This window comes from Pipistrellus hanaki, assembly GCF_964339955.1.
Source record: "Pipistrellus hanaki genome assembly, chromosome: 13".
Lineage (NCBI taxonomy): Eukaryota > Metazoa > Chordata > Mammalia > Chiroptera > Vespertilionidae > Pipistrellus > Pipistrellus hanaki.
This window is the reverse complement of record NC_140515.1, coordinates 51,216,579-51,238,518: the sequence shown is the minus strand read 5'-3', so window position 1 is coordinate 51,238,518 and position 21,940 is coordinate 51,216,579. Positions and strand designations below refer to the sequence as shown.

At 46.9% G+C, this 21,940-nt stretch overlaps 1 protein-coding gene across 2 annotated transcripts in view; it reads left to right on the top strand.

The window, feature by feature from the left end:
* TRANK1 (tetratricopeptide repeat and ankyrin repeat containing 1) overlaps nt 1–21,940 on the top strand; it is a 75,470-nt gene that overhangs the window by 28,596 nt on the left and 24,934 nt on the right. Inside the window, exons 6-16 of one of the 2 annotated variants that reach the window (XM_084902235.1) lie at nt 1,577–1,695; nt 2,264–2,347; nt 2,802–2,940; nt 4,553–4,684; nt 8,192–8,362; nt 12,488–12,649; nt 13,596–13,850; nt 15,302–15,478; nt 15,733–18,612; nt 20,059–20,258; nt 20,558–20,695. In XM_084902235.1, the coding sequence (XP_084758361.1) occupies nt 1,577–1,695; nt 2,264–2,347; nt 2,802–2,940; nt 4,553–4,684; nt 8,192–8,362; nt 12,488–12,649; nt 13,596–13,850; nt 15,302–15,478; nt 15,733–18,612; nt 20,059–20,258; nt 20,558–20,695 (4,457 nt within the window). Of the gene's footprint in view, nt 1–1,576; nt 1,696–2,263; nt 2,348–2,801; nt 2,941–4,552; nt 4,685–8,191; nt 8,363–10,599; nt 10,745–12,487; nt 12,650–13,595; nt 13,851–15,301; nt 15,479–15,732; nt 18,613–20,058; nt 20,259–20,557; nt 20,696–21,940 lie in introns of those variants that run through there. The other variant, XM_084902236.1, reaches the window with a different exon arrangement.

Genomic DNA, 21,940 nt, shown 5'->3' with positions numbered 1-21,940 from the left:
GCGTTCAGCGTCGCGGCTGCGATGCTTACTTCAGCGGGACCCACTTGCTCATCTGGGAATGCCGCCTGGGAGGCCTGAGCATCACCACTAGAATCTTACTCCAACCACCTGGCCCCTGGGGCGGCTTTGTCAGTGGCCAGGACAGAAACCCACAAAGCTCAGTAGTACACTCCTTGCCAGTGACAAAGGGCTCCTTCTGAAGTCCCTCCAGTAACCAGGCCATTGTTTTCAAATATTATGCTTGATCCCATGTAAGTTCTCATTGATTTAAGGTGAGCCACTAGTTTATGTTCTGCCATTGAGACACAGCATCGATTGTAACACATATTCCAGAGACGTTAGAATGTGAATAGTGGCCCATGCTAGACTTGGTGAAGTGTGATTTTTGGCTTTCAGAAGTGGGGAAATCACTGCTGGCCACAGATTCAATGCTAGGCATCCAGCTGTTCCACTGCGATTGTGGGAGAGTGAGTCTGTGGTCTGTCCTGAGGGTGGAGTCCTACAGGCTTTGGCACAGAGAGGGAGAGATAAGAGCGTGTCAGGCAGCAAGTGATGGGGTTAGAAGTGGGCACAGCGGTGTCCCCTAGACAGAGCAGTAGGAGATCTACCGGTTTCCAGCTGGTCACTTGCTGCCAGGGCCTGTGGCCTGCTTCCCCTTTCCGAACCACATACATGGCTTGTCCCTTGCCTACACTTCCCCATTGTCTCTGCATGTCCTTTGAAAGTCCTGTCAGAGCCCGCTGGCTGCACAGCCGCTCTTGGTGACTGTCCCTGGAGAAATCGGGGTGGTTTCCCTCTGCCCCCATCCTTAGAGGGAGCAGTTAGCGGGACTTCTTGGGATGATGCAGCCCCAACTTTTCTACCAAGGAGAGTATGTCCATGCCCAATTTTTAAGTTTTGGAAAATATACTTGTGGAAAATTGGTAGCCTTTCATATAATACATGGTTATTTTTATATTTACTTATTTTTGGAAATGAATAACTCTGGAAGAGGCGCTATGTTATTCTGTCTGTCCAGCCCCTTGGATGTTCTTATCGTGAGTTTGAGAACTGTGGTTTGCAAGGTTGTTGGGCCACCAGGTTAGAAGAATGTGTTGACTAAAAGAGTTGTTAGATGTGGATTCCAGTCTTTTTTTTTTTTTGGTCATGAACTAGCAGCATGACATGCCACGAAGCCTGACCTCATTTGTGATAGTGCCTCATCTGTTGGGTGAGAGTACTATTTGCCACATTTTCTTCAAGGAAGTGAATTGGATAACTTCCTTAAGCTTCCATTTCCTTCTTTGTAAATGGAGATGATAGCCACTACCCTCTTGGTATGTTTGAAGGGTTAAATATGAACACATATTGCTGCATTTGGTGAATAGAAGGGCTAAGTGAAAGGTGGCTCACGTTATGCTGTCTGACTCTTAGGGGATTGATTGTCACCCGAATTGAAAATGATTGCAACTCCATACATCTTTAATTTTTCGTTTGTCTATGTGTGGTCTTAATTAGAGGACCTTTGCCCAAATGTTCTAGACTTTTCCCAAGTTAAAATTTCTAAACGATGGCACTTTTTTTTTTTTTTTTTCAGGTGACCCCATTGTTTTGCAAAGTTTCTTGCCCTACTTTGATCACATTTTCACCATTGGCTTCGCCACAGAAGTGTGGCAATCAGTAATAGAGAAGTTGGCAAAGAAAGGATTATGGCATGTAAGTAGAAGGAGATGGTGGCTCTCTTGTGGAGAAAGCACCTTGCACATTAACTGGTTTCTTTCTGCTGGCTCCGGGGCATTGCAACTCAGCGTTTGTTTATCTTGATGCCAAAATAACTTCTTAACTAGAACATCCCTACAGATGGAAAGTCACTGAGAAATATTAATTAGCTAGCTTCTATTTTAAAATGTTTAAAATTTTATTTTTTGTGAATCCTCACCTGAGGATATTTTTCCATTGATTTTTAGGGAGAGTGGAAGAGAAAGGGAAAGACAGAGAGAAACATCGATATGAGAGAAACACATTAATTGGTTGCCTCCTGCACGTGCCCTGACCAGAGCTTGGGTGGGGGAGGAGCCTGCAACCAGGGCACATGCCCTGGACCAGAGTCTTTGATTATCGTGGCTCAGGCTGAAAGGTTGGCAGCTGGCCTACAAAAGGAGACAGGTTCAGAGGGTATTTTGTGTTGTTGTTGGTTTGTTTTAAAGCTTCAGGATACTTGGGCTCTTCTCACCTACGTGGAGAACATCCTTATTCTAATCTTTTATTGTTCTGCCTTCACCAGTCATTTCTCCTTCTGTCGGCGAAAAAAGATCGACTACCAAGAAATATCCATGTCCCAGAGTTATCACTGAAAAGTCTCTTTGAGGTAAGGTGGCTTTTCGAAGGGGATGGTTTTACTTCCGCCTTGGATTTGGGATCTTTTTTTTTCAGCTGCCCAACTGCAAATTTGTTATTTATGATAATCTTTTTTTTTTTTATACATTTTATTGATTTTTTATGGAGAGGAAGGGAGAAGGATAGAAAGCTAGAAACATCGATGAGAGAGAAACATCGATCAGCTGCCTCCTGCACATCCCCCACTGGGGATGCACCCACAACCAAGGCACATGCCGGACCGGAATCGAACCTGGGACCCCTCAGTCTTAGGGCTGATGCTCTATCCACTGAGCCAAATCGGCTTCGGCTATTTATGATAATATTATGCTTGGGCCACAACAAGTCCAGGTTTTACTGATTCTGAGCTTTAAGGGCAAAGGAGATTAAAATTTCATGTTGATACAGTGACTTCCATGGTTTGTTCTTGTGTGTTTTCCCCCCAGAAATATGTCTTCATTGGACTTTATGAGAAAATGGAACAGGTGCCCAAGTTAGTCCAGTGGCTTATCTCCATTGGTGCGAGCATCGAGACAATAGGACCGTACCCTCTTCATGCCCTCATGCGGCTCTGTATCCAAGCAAGTGAGTGTTCTCTGGGCTCTGAGCTCTGGCTCTCCTCTCAGCTCGAGTGAAAGCAGAATTTAAGCCACTTGAATGGAGACTGTTCAGATGTTTTAAACATTCAACGATTGATTATTCAAATGCACGAAGGCAGCAGGGCAACAGCATCCTTTTTATTTCTCCCGGGCCCTCGTGGCTGCAGGAGGCCAGGTTGAAAGGATCTGTGTTCCTCGATCGATCGGTCCTGACAGTAGGGGTGGAGCCCGGGACCCACAACCTCGCCGGGCAGAGCTCCCAGGAGAGCTGTGGAGTCTCCTCCCACCTGCAAAGGCAGATGTGGTCTTTCCCCAGGTTCAGGTTCATTTTCTGTAGCCTGGAGAGCCGACTGTGGTGGGGGTAGGATGGGAAGCACTGGCTGTTGCCAACACAGATGGTTCTTTTATTAAACTTTAAAGGACTCTAAAATTTAAAGGACTTCTATTTCCATAAACATCTTTAAAATGTTGTTGTTAAATCTCTCTCTCTTTACACTTTCGGCGGGAGCTTGTTCTTCTTTTCCAAGCAGTGGTGTCTCTGAAGGACATTTACCGTATAATTTTAGAGCCAGAAGGGCCAAGAGAGCTTGTCTAGGCAGTCTTCCTCTTCTAGGCCATATCATCTCCCGAATGAGAGAGTGGTGGTGGCCAGAGGCTTGAAGACCTGGGCCCCATCTTTGCTTTAGCCAGATTTGCCCTGCCATCACTCACTTTATGTATTGAGGAATATGTGAGATTTTATTCTGACACAGGGATTATTAGATAAAGCACCAAGTAAACGTTTAATTAAGACCAATGTGGTCCATGTTCCCAGCTTCAAACTAGGAATCTGGAACCCAGAGAAGTGTGCCTCTGGTTATGAACAGATCCTCTTTATTTTCATTTTGTTAAAAAATATTTTTATTGATTTCAGAGAGAAAGGGAGAGGGAGAGAGATAGAAACATCAATGATGAGAGAGAATCATTGATTAGCTGCCCCTGGCATGCCCCAAACTGGGAATCAAGCCCACATCCCAGGCATGTGCCCTGACTGGAAATTGAACCATGACTTCCTGATTCATAGGCTGATGTTTAATCACTGAGCCATGCTGGCCAGGCCCAGATCCTCTTTAGACCATGCTTACCCCCACTTGCTGGAGGCTTGGACAGAGAACTGCTCTCTGCCCACAGGCACCACATCCCAGGGAGGTTCTCCCTCAGCCTCATCTTCCTCCCAGCAGCAGGTCTCAGCTGACTGACGTGGGGGTACAGAGGTCAACCTCTATTTCTGAAGCAGCTGGGACCACATCTCTGCTTGCTTCCTCTCCCTGTCCTTCCTGCTCCTCTTCCTTGGTCTTGAGCTCCCTCTCTCAGTAAGTCACATGGCCAAGAATCTATGACTTAGGTGTTGCTTCTAGGGAAGCTGACTTCAGTGCATCGTGAGTAACTTGCTAAAACCTTCAGTTCACAAGCTCCTGTGTCTCCCACGCCTGTGTGTGGCAGGGGCAGCATGTGTTGGATTCCCCGCTCGGTTACCTCAGTGTGGTACACATTGACTTGCTTTGCTGGCGTTCTGTCAGGAGAAGAGAACATCAGTAACTCCTCTTAATGCCCTTCAGAGGAAAACCATCTGTTCAGGTGGCTGATGGAGCACCAGCCCGAGTGGAAAGGCCGCGTCAACCAGAAGGACCAGGATGGCTGCACCGTCCTGCACGTGGTCGCCGCCCACTCCCCGGGATACCTCATCAAGCGTAAGTGGCCAAACCGGGTGTGGGGAGTGCTATAGGCTGGAGGACCTCAGGCATTGGCAAACTCACTTACCAGGCCATTATGTTTTCCCTGTGCATCCTGTGACGGGCTCAGGGGTAAACTTTGCCTTGAATTAAACATGATTGGGAGGTTAAGCTGTGTGCAGAGAGGAGGTGGGGTGAGAGAAACAAGAATTGGGCTTTTGGCTTTGAATGGCTTCTGTGGGGTCGAATGACTCAAGGACATGGGTTTCCATCTGCATTGGTCCCGCCCCCATCACGTGGTTACCAAGGGCTTTATTTTATGCCAAATCTGTGCTCCACTGGAGGTCAATTGTGAACCAGACAACAGACATAATCCTGCCTTCCTGGCACTTAGGAGCTAACACAGGAATTGCATCCTTCCCCGCCCTCCAGGGGGAGACAGGCTTCCTGAAAGTGGGGCTGACACGGGGGAGGAAAAGCTGGCTCTCGGACACAGAGGTACCTTGTTAGCCCGTGAAACAGGAAGGCCTTGAGCACGCCCACACAGCTCTGGGGAAGGGGCCGCTGTGATGATAGATGGTGATGGACTCTCAGCCCCAGCGGAAGGGAGGTGACGGAGCAGTGGGAGCCGGTGTCTGGGCTGGCTGCAGCGGTGCAGATCATGGGAACCAGGCCTTGCTGCCGTCTTCTGATAGCATGAGACGTTGGAAGGCTGGATTAAAAAAAAAAAAATATGAAAACTCAAGATTATAACATGTCGGCTTGGAATTGAATGTGCCTGTGGACTGGACACAGCCCAAGTGTAAGTCCTGCTGTTGGTCTGGCGACCCTCCTAGGAAATTGCAGTGTTCTCTCTCAGTGGGTCCCAGGAGCAGCTGTGAGGTTTGTTTCTCTACTATTATCCCCCACTGACCGGGGCCCCAGGAATCCATGTGAGGGGATGGGGGGGGGGGCGCTATGGATTTTTATTGTGAGATTTATTTATTTACTTATTTAAGTCAGGACATTGATGAAATTGTTTACCTTTTTAAAAAATAGGTTTTTAAAATTGATAGGGACGATAGGGAGAGAGAGAACCATCGATTGGCTGCCTCCTGCATGCCCTCTACTGGAGATCTTCATCACCTCATTTGGGACAATACGCAAGGGTAACTATGTTGGTTTTCTATGCTATGTAACAAGCCACCATAAAGGAAGTGGTTAAAACAACACCCATTCATTAGCTCACAGTTCTATAGGTCCAGAGTGATGTGTCTGAGTTATTTTTTTTCTTTTTGGTGAGAAGTCAACAGCAGAGAGAATTGCTTTAATATACATATGGATGTTTCAAGCATAATTGGTATCTGAGTAAACAAGTCATTTCATGATATATTTTTTTTTACATTTTTAAATATCTTTATTGTTAAAAGTATTACATATGTCCCCTTTTTATCCCCGTTGACTCCTTCTAGCCCTCCTCCCACCCCCGCCCCAGGCCTTTACCACACTGTAACTACGTATGTCCATGGGGTATGCATATATGCATACAACTTTTTTGGTTGATCTCTTCCCACCCACTCACCCACCCACCCCGCCTCTCCTCTGAGATTTGACAGTCTGTTCCATGATTCTATGTCTCTGGATCTATTTTGTTCATCAGCTTATTTTGTTCATTAGATTCCACCTATGTGGAATCTAATGAGTGATATCATGTGATACTTGTCTTTCTTTGACTGGCTTATTTCACTTAGCATAATACTCTCCAGGTCCCTCCTTGCTGTCTCAAAGGGTAAGAGATCCTTTTTTGCTGCTGCATAGTATTCCATGGTATAGATCAGTGGTCGGCAAACTCATTAGTCAACAGAGCCACAGTTTGCTGACCACTGGTGTATATGTACCACAGTTTTTTTTATCCACTCGTCTATTGATGGGCACTTGGGCTATTTCCAGATTTTAGCTATTGTAAATCGTGCTGCTATGATCAGTGTGGAGTTTCCTCAAAAAATTCAAAATGGAACTGCCACTTCTAGGAATATATCCTAAAAAGCCTGAAACACCAATCAGAAAGAACATGTGCACCTCTATGTTCATGATATTTTTCACTCTGCAATATGTACCCCTTTTCAATAAAAGAACAAAAATGGAGATAGGTGTGATGTCACCTAGTGGCCAGGTTCAGGATTGCAGCTCTGAGAATCTCAGACCAGGGGTTTAGCAAGGGGGAAGGGGAGAATTTCTTGAGCATCAGATCTCTCTTGTACTTGGAATCTCTGACCTCTACACCTTTGACCTTTAAGGTTCAAATGGTTAGGTCAGGCCTATCTGGAAAATCTCCCGATTATCTTAAGGTCAACAGCTCTGGGACCTTAATTACATTCTCAGAGTCTCATCACAGCAGTCCTTGGATTAGTATTTGATTGAAGAATTGAGAGAAGGTGCGTGTATGCCAGATGCTAGGAATCTAAGGGATTCTGCTTACCACTGTATTTGATGGGAAGAGAAAAGTATGACTTTAATTTTTTTGTTAATTCTCACCCGAGAATATTTTTCCATTGATTTTTAGAAGGGAGGGGGAGAGACACACAGAGAGAAGCATCCATGTGTGTGAGAGAGAGAGACATGGATTGATTGCTCTCGACCAAGCTGGGGATTGAGCCTGCCACCAAGGTAGATGCCCTTCACAGGAATTGAATCCAGGACTCTTCAGTCTGTGTGCTGATGCTCTATCCTCTGAGCCAAGCAGGCTAGGGCAGGCCTTTTAAAGTTTATCTTATTTTTGTGAAGTGGAAGAAGGGCAGTTGTTATTGGGGAGATGGGGAAGGAGTACACCATGAGTAAAACAATACCTTGAGTACAGGTGCGTGGTTGAGGCAGTGCATTTTAGGAAAGCATGGGTACGCAAGTTGGGGGTCGAATATTGATTCATTTAACTCTCCATGCCCACGTAAGTCTTTGTACCCCAGAGGTACACCTGTTCCATTGCGAAGACTGCTGCATCTGTGATCACAGAGACACCTTGATGCCTGGCAAATAGATTTGTCAAAGCAGCAGACGGAGCTGGCAGCCAGAGGGTAGGGGCTGGGAGGATGGAAACAGTGACAACAAAAAGACCCGGATTGGAGAGCAATTGCCACTTTTTTCTCCTTCCCCTGACAGGCTTTTTTCTGGAAGAATATTTTGTTTCCTCTCTAGGGAATAAAGAAATCTGAAGTCACAGCTTGCTGTTATCCTTACAGCTGTAACAGTTGCCTAGTAACCAGATTCCCCATCTCCTTGCTTGTTGCCAAGGAGAGGGGAGAAAGGTATAGAGGAGCGCACTTCTAAACCTCTTAAAAGCTATTGTCCTTCCCACTCCACAAAGTCTGGGTTGCTTGGGGACTTTGGTGGATTGCCCGAGGCCAGCAGTTCAGGTTCTGCAAGCAGAGGGGCCTTGGTCCCCTTGCCCCAGGCGGCTCAGGCAGGAAACTGGGAGGAGAGCTCTCATGGGGACATCTCCTTACGGAAGGAACCAGGACAATGCCCCCTTTTCCTTTTGGCCTGCCCTAGGACAAACAGAGGATGTGCAGATGCTCCTGCGTTTCGGGGCAGACCCCACCCTGGTAGACCGACACTCCCGGACCCCCGTGGATGTCCTGAAGAGGAATAAGAACTTTAAAGCCATCGAGAAAATCAATAGTCACTTGGAAAAACTGGCTGCGTGTTCTAAGGACCTATCAGGTACAGCTTCCAGTGAATCAACTTCTTTTTTTTGGGGGGGGGGGGGAGGGGGCAGGGAAGCGGTTAAAAACTGGTTCTGTGATATTATACATAAACTGATTCATCTTTTCTTGGTATATGAAGATGGAAATGAGACTCCCAATCTTTGGAAAACTTGTTTGCTTTTTTATGGAAGATAGAACGAAACAACTCTTAGTTAGAGAGCATCTGCAGCATTCTGGGAATTTCGCCAAGCTGTCCTTTAGATGCTATGGGGGATTTATTTTCTAATGCATGCACACAGTAAAAAAGAAAAAAACAAACCCAGAAGGAATAGGAGATAACAAAAATCATTCCTACCCTTCAGAAACAGCCAGAGCCAACAATGTAAAATAACATTCATGTTGCACTAAATTATACAATGCACTTACATGTTAACTTCTATTCCCATTTCTTTATCAGTTTGGGACAGCATCCATGACTGACTGCTGTATAAGATGAAGTGCAACAAGTCAGCCCCAATTGTTGAGTAATGTCTAATAATGTTATTTGTGTCATTTACATTCTGTTCCTCAGTTCTAAGTTTTCTGTGCTGCACCTATAGATCGATTCTAAAACTTGAAAACCAGTCAATGGCATAGGCATGGCAGGATGATTGGGTAAATGTTATGCTTTCTACAACAAGTAGTGTACCTGGACCCATGGGAAAGAATTACCAAGTGTCCTGAAAACTTTGCTCTTTAAATATTGTAATGACTATGTATGTTGGGTAGGTACTAGATATATTGGGGGATCACTTTGTAAGTTAAATGTCTATCCACTATGCTGTACACCTGAAACTAATAGACTATTGAATGTCAATTGCAATTGAAAAATGTAAAAGAGTTTTTAAGAGATGTGACACTCTAGGCATCCCGGTTTGATGAAACATACATACACATTATTGCATATGTGTGTGTGTGCATGTACACACAGTATATGCTTTTTAGACTTAGGCTCTAGTCCCCATGTATGTACATTATGCTGCATTTAGTTTTGTTACTCATATATGATTCTTCTGGACCATGTTGTCTGTTTAGATTTCTCTCTTGTTCAGCTAGAGCACCAACTTGTATGCTTTTCGTGGAGGGAGGAGACATGGGTAGTAGACTTTGGAACTTGGGAAGAGTCTTCATTTTATTCCTATTGGTTGATAATATGTCTGAATATAGGCATTGTATTTCATTGATTCCAAGTTACCCTTTCCCCCCACATTTTAACATCTTCAAAATTGGAATGTGTTTCATCATCACTGACATGCCTCTGTTTAATGGTATATTAAATTAAGAAATCGAAACTGTCTTTGCCAATGAATTTCCAAGTTTTAAAATAACAACAAAAAATGACCACCAGTTAATGGTAGAAAATGGCTGCTCTGTTTGCCAATTTATTGTTTATTAATTCTAATGTTAATTCTTATAATACTGTATATGTATTTATGTTGTTTTATTTAGTGTTACAGACTTTAGCATATCATTCAATTTTATTTATTTAAAAAATATTTTCAGTTTCCTTGTACAACAGAGTTTTTGAATATCTACTGATTGTAAAAACATCTCATCTTCTGAGACAGGGTCTCACTCTCCCTTCCTCTCTCTTCTCCTTCACCAACTACAATAATTCTGGTCCAGTTTTGAACCAAGAGGAGAGACTCAGAATTGCAGCTGGTCCTTTTGTACTTACTAGGACTCAACTGCACTTGCTTGGCTGAAAAGCCCATTAGGAGGGCTGTGCCATCCTAGGCCAGCCTTTGGGCTGACTGGGTAGTTTGTGATGGTAGTGAAGGCAGTCAAGCCTAAAGTCCCCAGTGGTCATTGGTAAACGTATTGGAGGTTTGATTACCTTAACGTTTTCTAGACCATCAACCAGGAAGGTTTCCTTGCTGCGCTAGAGGAATATTGAGCTACCATAGGAGAACACTGAGTGAAAAGAAAGCAAAAGGAAATGATACAGCTCAGAAAAGAGCAGGATGACAATTATCAGGAAGAGCTAGCTAGCGATGGTGTCTGTGGATAGGGTGGCTTTTGCATCTGGGTGAGACATCTCACTGAAGATTTCTGCTGTTCTCTAAACCAGAGCTTCCCGACGTGAATGGGCACACAAATCGCTGGGAGCCTGTTAAAATGCAGATTTTCATTCAGCAGGTTCAGGGCAGGACCCAGGATTCTCACCAGCAGCCAGGGGAAGCCAGAGTCCACTTTGAGGAGCCCCAGGGTTCACGCCTGAGGAGTCAAGATTATGTAACTGTCTTACCTGCCTTTCACCACCAGATGGCAGCATGTCCACCTTCTCTGGAAGCTCAGCTTTCCTTAGGACCTATAACAAGATGGATTGATCTTCTCTCACTAATGCTGGGCCTTTCAAGTGAGAACAGATCCAGCCTTTGAAGCTTTTCTCTCTGGTCCCATAGGGCAGTGGTTGGCAAACTCATTAGTCAACAGAGCCAAATATCAACAGTACAACGATTGAAATTTGAGAGCCAAAACAGACTTCTGTGCATGGGCCACAAAGTTTCACTTGCACTGTATGTGCACACCTGCAGGTGGTATTTTGTGGAAGAGCCACACTAAGGGGCCAAAGAGCTGCATGTGGCTCGCTAGCCGCAGTTTGCTGACCACTGCCCTAGGGGGAGCCAGCTGCTTTCTCCCCTTGCTGGTGGAGGCATCTCTAGCATAGTACTTGGAGGATACTGGAACCTTCTCTTATGTTGGTTTCCCTCAGCCAGAGCCTGTGACTCAGAGGTTTCCCATCTTTGCATTCCTCAGCACCAAGATGGGCCCTGTATTCAGTAAATGCAGGGATGCAGTTCTTACTTAAATGTGTCCATGATATGTTCTTTCTTATTATAAAAGCAATATATTCTTCTTTTTTAAAGGAAAATTACAAAATAGGAAAGGAAAACAAGAAAATACTAATTCTCTATAAACCAACCTCCATCTGCAAATTCATATATTTGTGACTGGGCTAATTAGTCTTATTTCATGCATTTATAGTTATATGTTTTTATATTTTTATGAAATGAGATAGTTGCACACATTTAAACTGATTAAAATGTGTGTACTAAAACGCACCAGTTTGTATGATAAATCTTACCAGTTTGTCTTTTTTAGCTTGAAAGAAAGATTTCAGGCAAAAGGGAAAACTCTTTTTGAAATGATTTATTTCTGTTTTCTAACACTACTGAGCACTGTTGCAATTTCAGACCTTTTTTAGTTTTAATTTTTTAAAATATATTTTTATTGATTTCAGAGAGGAAGAGAGAGGGAGAGCTAGATAGAAACATCAATGATGAGAGAGAATCACTGATCGACTGCCTTTTGCACCTCCCCTACTGGGGATCGAGCCTGCAACCAGACATGTGCCCTTGCCCAGAATCCAATGAGACCCTTCAGTCCTCAGGCTGGTGCTCTATCCACTGAGCAAAATCAGCTAGGGCTAGTTTTAATTTCAAATATGCTAATATATATTCACTAAATATGATCATTGAAGGCAGTTTGTAAAAATATGGTTTTATATAAAAACAAAAGTTTATTATAATCACAGTTTAGCATATTTTCACCCAATCTTTCTGTTGTCATTTAGTATAATACTTACATAGTCACTTTTTTTTTTTTTTTTTTTAATCCAAAGGTATTTTTCCCTTTAGAGAGAAAGGTATTCATCTTTAGAGAGAGAAAAACAGGAGACACATCCACTGGTTGCTTCCAGAAGGCATCCCCACCAGGGCCAGGGATCAAACTTGCAACTGTGGCACATGCCCTTGACTGGAAATTGAACCCACAACCCTTCAGTCCTCGGGCCTACCTTATAACCACTGAGCCAAACCGGCTAGGGTCCCAAGAGAGCGAATGGAACTAAATAAAGCCTCTTGAGGTCTAGGCTCAGATCCTGCACAAAGACCACACCCACTGCATTCTGCTGGTCATAACTGGTCATGAAGCCAGGCCAGAATCAGGGGTGGGTAGGGGAATAGGCTCCACCTTTTGGTGGGAGGAGCTGCCAAGGCAATGGCAAAGCATGTGGGTACTGGGAGGGATGCAGAATTGCAACTTTTCCATCTGCAGCTGTGAGCTCTCTTCGGAAGCATCACCTGGTGCTGTTTTGCAGGACTGAGCCATGGCGAAGGACCCAGTAGCGAGAGCAACATTTTCCGGGAGGCCTCTGCGCAGCTGGTGAAGTACCTGAACTCCGGAAACCGGTTACTGCACAAAAACTTCCTGAAGCAAGATGTAGTCCAGAAGTTCTTGCGCCTCCTTTCTTCCCTGCAAGGTAATTTTTCTCACAAATTCAGTTGTGTGAAAGGTGATTTATGCTCATTCAAACTTTTTGAATATCTTATAGAAATGGATTTAAAAATGTCATGATCTGCCTAGCCAGTTTGGCTCAGTGGATAGAGCGTCGGTCTGTGGACTGAAGAGTCCTGGGTTTGATTCTGGTCAAGGGCATGTACCTAGGTTACAGACCCTGCTCAGAGTGTGTCTGGGAGGCATCCAATTGATGTGTCTCTCTCACATCGATCTTTCTGTCTTCCCCTCCCACTCTCTCTAAAAATCAATGAAATAATATCGTTGGGTGAGGGTTAACAATAACAACAACCAAAAAAGGTAATGACCTACATGTAAAACAGCCCACACAGAACATCAGTTATCTGTCAGTGAAAAGTCTATCATCCATCTGTGAACTTCAGTCCCTAAGTCCCATCCCTGAGGCTACCTCCATTATCAGTTTTCATGCATGCTCCTAGAATTACTCTTTGCTTAGACCAGTGGTCGGCAAACTCATTTGTGAACAGAGCTAAATATCAACAGTACAATGATTGAAATTTCTTCTGAGAGCCAAACTTTTTAAACTTAAACTATATAGGTAGGTATATTGTTATTAACTTAATTAGGGCACTCCTTCAATTGCACTGTATGTGTGCGCCTGCATGTGGTATTTTGTCCCAAGGAGCTTTGCAACAAAGGCACAAAGAGCATGCCAAGGCCACACAGCAAAGGCATGAGTAGAGGTGGGAGGTGGCTATACTTCATAACTCATTATTTGCTCATAGTTTCTCCAGTGCTTCAAACTACTGATCAGTATCACGTGTTAATTAGCATACACGTGCTAAGTTGTGGTTGGGGCCAGAAACCGTAGGAACCTTTTTTTTGGAGTGTGGTGTGTGCTTATTTTTTTTTTTTTTTTTTTTTTTTGTGTGTGTTCTTATTTTTGAAAGAGATTCCTCCTGACCTGGTCTGTGACATTAATCGCGACTGCGCCAACACCTTCGTCAAGTTTTTACTGGAGAAACAGAAATGGCCCGAAGTGCTTCTGCTGCTGACCCGGAAAGTGAGCGGGGAGCCCCCGCTGGGAGACTGCCTTCTCAAGAACTGCGACTTCTCGGGCCTCGACCTCTGTGCCCTCATCCCCCCGCTCAGCACCTGGGACCAGCGCCGGGTGCAGCTGCTGGGCCGCTTGGTGGACAGTGGAGGTGAGCATGCTGAGGTGGGAGCTCAGGCCATTGCTGGCCTGGTGTTTTCCACTTGCTTTTGAAGGCTCCTTTAAATCCTGCTCTTTCTCTTCACATCTCCTCATTTGGAAACAGCGAGGCCTGTCAGTGGGTGGTGCCCTGTGGGAAGTCTGCATTTCTGTGAATTACAGTTATGAGAAACCTCAGGTATGTGGAGGGAGTCCTTTGGCCCACAGCGGTCACTTCCTCCTGACCTCCGGCTGGCCCCTGCACGGCATATGCTGCATAGGTCCTCGTCAGCTCTGCAGCCTTCTTTTGTAATCCACATTGGGATTCAAGGTGCTTGTTTTTTAAAGAAACAGTGAGATAACTGGTTGGTGGAAGCACCTGCTGCTTAAACAGCACAATCTCACCTGGCTGGGTGACGTCTGGAGTGTGTAGCCTCTTGCTGAATTGGGTTTTATTTTAAAATGAATTTGGAAATACCAACCTGCTCTGTCAGCACCTCCCACCCCTCCTCATGCCATTGCTAGCTGTGTGGCGTTGGCATGCTCTTGGTGCCTTTGTCTGCTCACTTATAAAAGGGGAGTGTTAATAGTCCCTCTTCCTTAGGGATGTTTCGAATGTGAAGTGAGCTCACTCGGAAGAGCACCCTGGCTGTGGGTTTGCCGCTTGCTTTGCCGTTTAAGGGGAGTGGTGACACATTGGTCCTCGCTCTCAAAGTGCCATTCACAGCCCCCAGGCATCGGCTGTACCCACAGGTTTTAGGAGGTGGATGGATGCCTCCTATAGTTTATTTCTTCAAACCTCTTCCCTACATGGAGTGTTACTCCCTTAGCCCAGAAACTGGCTGCAGTGGGATTCCAGTTTTATTCCTGAGTCCCGAGCACTTAGGGAGCACCTCCGTGGAATCCTGTGCTTGGGCGCAAGGGCAGAGAGTGAGGGTGTGGCTGTTAGAGGCCTGGGCAGTGCCGAGGGGAGGGGAGGACTGAGCTAAAGAAAGGGAGGTGGGGCTGAGAGGTGGCAGGGAAGATGGCAGATGACAGTAGATGAGCATCCTCTGGAAGAAGCTTCATAGAAACAAAGGATGCTGGTAGTGGAGCCCACGTCCTGATCATTACTGTGTGGCAGGTAAGGTGTCAGGCCAGCACCGGTTTAGTTGTTGGCAGACCCTGTCTCTCCTCCCCCAGCAGGGCCCATGCTGGGGTCCATATCCTGTTCTGGGATGGCAGGGGGAGCCAGAGAGCTGGTGGAGAAAAGGCCCACAGACAGGGCACTGAAAGGAACGGGCTTTCATTCTGAGGGTCTGGGAAGCCTTTGCCTGTAGGGGGTGGTAGCGGGCCTCACCAGTCAGGTGAGCATCAGCTCTTCCCTGGGAATAATGGCAGAGGTGGTCCTGCCTCCAGGTGCCCAGGCTGTGTCTTGTCACGTTTATGCAGCTCGCTCACGAGTCCCTTCTCTGCCTCCTCCAGCCTTGCCCGAGGGCCTCCAGGACAGCCAGGTGAGGCCGCTAGCCATGTGCCTACACCACCAGGACTTCGAGTTGGCTTTTCTGCTCCTTACCAAGGGTGCGGACCCCCACAGCATTTCTCTCGCGGAGGGCGACACTCCTCTGCATGCAGCTCTCCACATCTTTTTGGATGTCAATGGTAGGCCTCCGTTTTCAAACCGATCTTCTTTGCCTTGGGGAGGAGGCTGGATATTAGAACTGATGTTCTGTTTTTTTGTTTTTTTTTCTTCTTCTGTTGGGAAATTTCCCCAGTTGGGAACCATCGGGTTGTCAAATACTTGGGAAGTTAGGTGTTCTAAGACACCCCTGGCCAGCATCTTTCTTAAATCTAGGGGTCCCTGTTCCTGGGGAAGAGGGGCTCAGCACTCACAGAATGTTGTTTGTATCTTTCAGCTGACGTCGGTTTTAACTTCCTCAACCACCTGTTGGATCTCTTCTGGTCCAACCCCGCCAAATTTGACTACCTCAACCCCAACACCCAGGACAGCAGCGGGAACACGCTGATGCACCTGCTCTTCCAGAGGGGCATGCTGAAGCGCATGAAGAAGCTGCTAGACCTGCTGGCCAAGTTTGACATCAACTTCAACCTGAAGAACAAAGAGGGCAAAGACGCCCGCCACCGGATTAAGAAGAACGCCCCTCTGCTCTTGGCCTGGAACAAAGCTGTGGCGGAGAGCCGGCGGAGGAGCCGGCAGGAGCTCGCTGCCCAGCTGGGGAAGCTCTCAAAGTCTGCTGGTCAGGCTCAGCTCAAGTCCCAGCTTTCATCCGATTCGCTGTGTGATTCTGGCATAACCCTGCCCGAAGGAGCCATGGTTCCTGACAGCTGGGAGGCTCTCTCGGATGCCCAGATGGCGAGGCAGGAGCATGCCAGGCCCTGTTCTCAGAGGGACCGCCTTGTGCAGCACATCATGGATCTGATCGAGAAGGTTGAACTGGACATGTCCCTCCCGGAGGACTGTCCTCAGGACTCCAAGCCCCTGGAGACAGGAGCTGGCACAGAAACGAAGAGGGAGGAGCGCCAGCGAACCCTGGGAGTGGGGGGCTCTGACTATGGTGGGAACAGCCCTGCTGTCCCTGAGGCAGGGGGTGAACACGCTCAGGCAGGCCTCGGGGCTTCACAGCTCATGCCCGCTGGTCACAGAGGCGGGGAGGACAACGGCGATCAGGACAGCTGTCAGGAGGTGGAGGCCTGCCTCCAGGACTTCGAGAACATGACCTGGGAGATCGAGTGTACCTCCGAGATGCTGAAGAAGCTGTCCAGTAAGGTGGTGACCAAGGTCATGAAGAAGAAAATCATCCTAACCATCCATCAGCTGGGGAACGGCGAGTGGACGCCGGGCCTGCAGAAGCGGCTGAAGCACCTAAAAGGAAACATCCAGCTCTTCGAGGCCAAGCTGGACAAAGGGGCCCGGATGCTGTGGGAGCTCGCCATCGACTTCTCCCCTCGATGCAGCGAGAATCCCGAGAAGATAACCACCCCGGAGAAGAGCTCACACCCCATAGAGAAGTCAGGGCAGGTCTACACAGAAATCATCCGGATCTGGGACATCGTCCTAGATCACGGCAAGCTAACGGATGCCATCCGGGCCATCTGCAGCGCCTACAATCGCGGCTTATCCTGCATCCTGCGGAAGAAGCTGAGGGGCATTAACAAAGGCCAGGTGTCGGCCAACATGAGAATCCGAAAGCGGATACCCCGCTGCTACGTGGAGGACACGGAGGTGGAGAAGGGCAAGGTGCCCGTGGAGCCCCACTACTTCCCCCCGGCCAGCGCGGTGCAGACAGAGTACAACGTCATGAAGTTCCACAGCTTCAGCACCAACATGGCCTTCAACATCCTCAACGACATGACGGCGACGGTGGAGTACCCCTTCCGGGTGGGCGAGCTGGAATACGCCGTGATCCACCTCAACCCCCGGCCGCTGGAGCCCATCATCCTGATTGGGCGGAGCGGCACCGGGAAGACCACGTGCTGCCTGTACCGGCTCTGGAAGAAATTCCACATCTACTGGGAGAAAGCCGAGCAGGCGGGGAGCCCGCTGCTGGCCAAGCAGGTCTGGCTGAAGAAGAAGTCGGAAGTGGAACCCAAAAAAGAGGGTCCTGGTAGGGAGGAGGATGAGGAGAGGGAAGAGGACGAGGAAGAGGAAGGTTCCATCGAAGTGGAGACAATGGACAGTGTAGATGAGGAGCAGGAGAGCGAAGCCTGTGCAGGGACAGCCGGTGGGGACCCTGGGGGGCTCAGCCAGGTGGCAGAAGTATGTGCCCCCGAAGGCCCCCAGCAGCTGGAGCATTTACACCAGATCTTTGTGACCAAGAACCATGTGCTGTGCCAGGAGGTGCAGAGGAATTTCATTGAGCTTTCCAAGTCCGCCAAGGCCACTAGCCACTACAGACCCTTGGAACCCAATGTCCACAAGCTCCAGGACCTGAGGGACGAGAACTTCCCTCTGTTCGTCACTTCCAAGCAGCTGCTCCTCCTGCTGGATGCTTCTCTGCCCAATCCATTTTTCCTCAGAAATGAAGATGGCAGCTTGAAGAGAACCATCGTGGGGTGGTCCACGCAGGAGGAGTTGACCATCCCTAACTGGCAGGAGGAGGAGGAGGAGGCTGACGGGGATGGGGACAACATCGAGGAGGACAAGGTTGCGGAAACACGTTCGTGTGACATTGACCCCCGGGTGTACGTGACATTTGAGGTGTTCACCAATGAAATATGGCCCAAAATGCACAAAGGGAAAACCTCCTACAACCCTGCACTGATTTGGAAAGAAATAAAATCTTTTTTGAAGGGGTCTTTTGAGGCCCTCAACAGCCCCGAGGGGAGACTCACGGAAGAAGAGTATAAGAAATTGGGGAGGAAGCGGTCCCCCAATTTCAAGGAAGACCGGAGCGAGATCTACAACCTCTTCTGCCTGTATCAGCAGATCAGGTCCCAGAAGGGCTATTTTGATGAAGAGGATGTTCTGTTCAACCTGTCCCGGAGGCTGTCGAAGCTCAGGGTGCTTCCATGGTCCATCCATGAGCTCTATGGCGACGAGATTCAGGACTTTACGCAGGCTGAGCTCGCGCTGCTGATGAAATGCATCAATGACCCCAATGCCATGTTCCTCACCGGGGACACGGCCCAGAGCATCATGAAGGGCGTGGCCTTCCGCTTCAGCGATCTGCGCTCTCTGTTCCACTACGCCAGCAGAAGCTCCGGAGACAAGCAGTGTGCTGTCCGGAAGCCCAAGAAGATCCACCAGTTGTACCAGAACTACAGGTCTCATTCGGGTATGTCCAGAGCTTGGTCTCACCTACGAGAGAGGCGCTTGGGAACTGGCCTTGGGCTGCTTTGGGAGCTGTGGCCTCGCTTTTTTTTTTTTTGTATTTTTATTGATTTCAGAGAGGGAGAAGGAGATGGAGATAGAAACATCAATGATAAGAGAGAATTATTGATAGGCTGCCTCCTGGAGCCCGCTATCTGGGAATCGAACCATGACCTCCTGGTTAATAGGTTGATGCTCAACCACTGAGCTATGCCAGCTGGTCTTCTCATGATTTCTTTATATTGCATACTTTTATTTATTTATTCTTTTAAGATATATTTTATTGATTTTTTTTTTTAATAGAGAGGAAGGGAGAGGGATAGAGAGTTAGAAACATCGATGAGAGAGAAACCATTGATCAGCTGCCTCCTGCACACTCCCCACTGGGGATGTGCCTGCAACCAAGGTACATGCCCTTGACCAGAATTGAACCTAGGACCCTTCAGTCCACAGGCCAATGCTCTATCCACTGAGCTAAACCAATTAGAGCTATATTGTATACTTTTAATAAGTATTAGTAAAACTTCCCTTTACTACTTGTTAGCAGCAATGGATATATAAGCCCATTTCGTGGTCATCTACCAAGAACTTAGTGTTCTGTGTGTGTTAGGCAAAGGGCATATGCGACTAAGACTAGTGGAGAGACCCAGGGTGATCTGCATGCAGTCAGCTTCATGTCCTCACAGGTGTTGACTGACATCTCGGACCTCGGAGTCCCTGTTTGTCACAGTGGGATTATCTGGCCTGTCTCACTGGGCAGTCATGAGGATAAAATGGGGTGATTTCTGTGAATGTGTCTGTTGTGGTAGCATTCAGTCAGCATCACTGTCACTGTTACTGTAAGCTTAGACAAAAAACGGGACCCAGGGAGAAAGCTCTTTAGAAAACATTTTCTCCAGCTCTGACAGTGTTTCTTGGTATAGCCCTCTCTCAGCTGGCTATAAACCTGGTGGAAAAGGGCGATGGAGGCCTTGGTTGCAGCCTCAGCTGACCTCCAGTGCTGCTGTTACCATGGCAACGTTGTCTCTAGTGCTCTAAGCACCAATGAGAGGGGACGGGATAAGTCTTGTTTCCTTACCATCTATGCTAGCCCCAGATATTCACATTCTAACAACTCTCATTGTTCAGATTGCATTTCTGCCTTGATTTTTCTTTAAGAGGTAATTTTCTCTAATGAATGTAGGTCAGAAATGAGATCCAGCAAAATCTTTGCCTTCATCCATTGTGCCTGGAGTAATAATGGCTCAGGGCCAAAGTGATCATCTAATGAGAACTGGAGAATGGCTTGCAATTATATGTATTATCAGGACTGGTACTGCTTCTCAGGAAAAAGCTCTTACACAAAACCCCCAAAACCAGCCATTTTGTCATGTTGTTCAATACTGGACATGTATTTTCTGTTTTATTCCAGGAATCCTCAATCTGGCCTCAGGAATAGTGGATTTACTTCAGTTCTATTTCCCAGAATCTTTTGATCGCCTTCCAAGGGATTCTGGCCTCTTTGATGGTCCCAAACCAACAGTCCTGGAGTCTTGTAGTGTAAGCGACTTAGCAATTTTGCTCCGAGGGAACAAGAGGAAAACCCAGCCCATAGAATTTGGGGCCCACCAGGTGAGCTTCTTGGGGTTGTTTTGAAATAAAAGGCAGTTTGAAAATGAAACAGAGGTTTGAGAGGCCAAATTATTCTACAAGGTAGAATTCAATAGCCCTTCTCCCAGAATGGGTAAATTTCAGAAATGGGGGAGTGACTAATTGTTACTAATATTTCCACTAGCCTGGCCGACCAAGTCCATGCTGGCTACTTCTTAATCACATTACCTGCCTCCTGTAGAAAAGGACTGAGGTTAAGCTGAGTTTTCTTCGTAGCATTTGATGTTTTTTTTCCTTCTATGTTCCTTTTCTTTTTCTAGGTGATCCTTGTAGCCAATGAAATGGCAAAGGAGAAAATTCCAGAAGAACTGGGGTTAGCGCTTGTGCTAACAGTTTATGAAGCAAAAGGCTTAGAATTTGATGATGTCCTCCTTTACAACTTCTTTACTGATTCCGAGGTATGTCATACTGACTTCTTTTCACACGACACTTGTATATGTGTGAGTTACCCTGCCACTCAGGGAAAGAGAATTTGGAGCTGAGTCGAGAGTTTGCCAAAGGTGCCTGCTTCTGTTTTGGAGTATCATCCATTTAGTGTGGGGCTTGGAGTGTTTGATGTGGGTTTTGACAACGGCTATGAGTTGTTTCACAGTATGCGGGCTGGTTCTCCCCTTGCCCTGCCCTCTCTTATTTTCTTGTATTGACCTTCTTCTAAATGCCTGGTACTCAAATGCCAGCTTCCAGTTTTCACTAGCTACTGTTATCCTTGACTCCCAAGGATGCTCAAGTTGGAGTGAGCTCTAAGGAGAGCCTTACAAGTGAAAGCAAGGGTAGCAGTGTCCACCAATGAGGACAGAACTGGGCAAGGTCAGTCCATAGAGAGAGACAACTTCTGGAAGACAAATGAGGCTTGGTTCCTGCCCATTGGATCAGGTAATGCGGGGACAAGAACAGCCGCCTGCCTGGGGGCTCCCTTCTGGCATGGCTTCGCCACCACTGCTTGCCACCCATGCAGACAATGGCAGCAAGAGTGTCCCCAGATTGACCCCCAGTGACCTCTGTGCAGCTCATTGCTTTGACTTGATGGTCTTCCTCAGTGCATTATGGGTAAAGCCACTAACTCAAGACCACTATCCTTGGTTTCCTAGCCACTGATTTCTCTTCACCACTGTCTTCGGTGGGGACTCAGGTTGGCTGCTGACTGTGCTGTGGGTCTCCTTTGGGGACTTAGCTGGCTGTGCCCTGGTCCCTGTTGCAGACTTCCACTGCACATGGCGCATGCTTGGAAGGGCTGTTTCCATAGCCAGTTCAGGAGCACTGTTAGCTTTTACACTTTAAAATCTGCCCCAGAATTGATCCCTTTACATGGAATCCTTACTCTTTTTATGATCTTTGAAAAAAAAATGTCATGTTTGACTTGATAATACCTATAACTATGGATGCTTTACAGTTTGTGAAATACCCTTTGAATGCATTGCCTCACTTTATCTCCCACCAGCCCTCTGAGGTTGTATTTTTATTACCCTCATCCTGCAGATAAGGCTGAGTATCATGGAAATAAGTCAATTGCCTATAGTGATAATATAAGTGGCAGAGCCTAGACATGAACTCAGATGCTTTGAGTCCTCAGTTTCACTGTACTCCCTTCCTTTTAAAGCTCTGCATGCAAATCAGCTTCCAGAACCTTCCACAATGAGTGTATC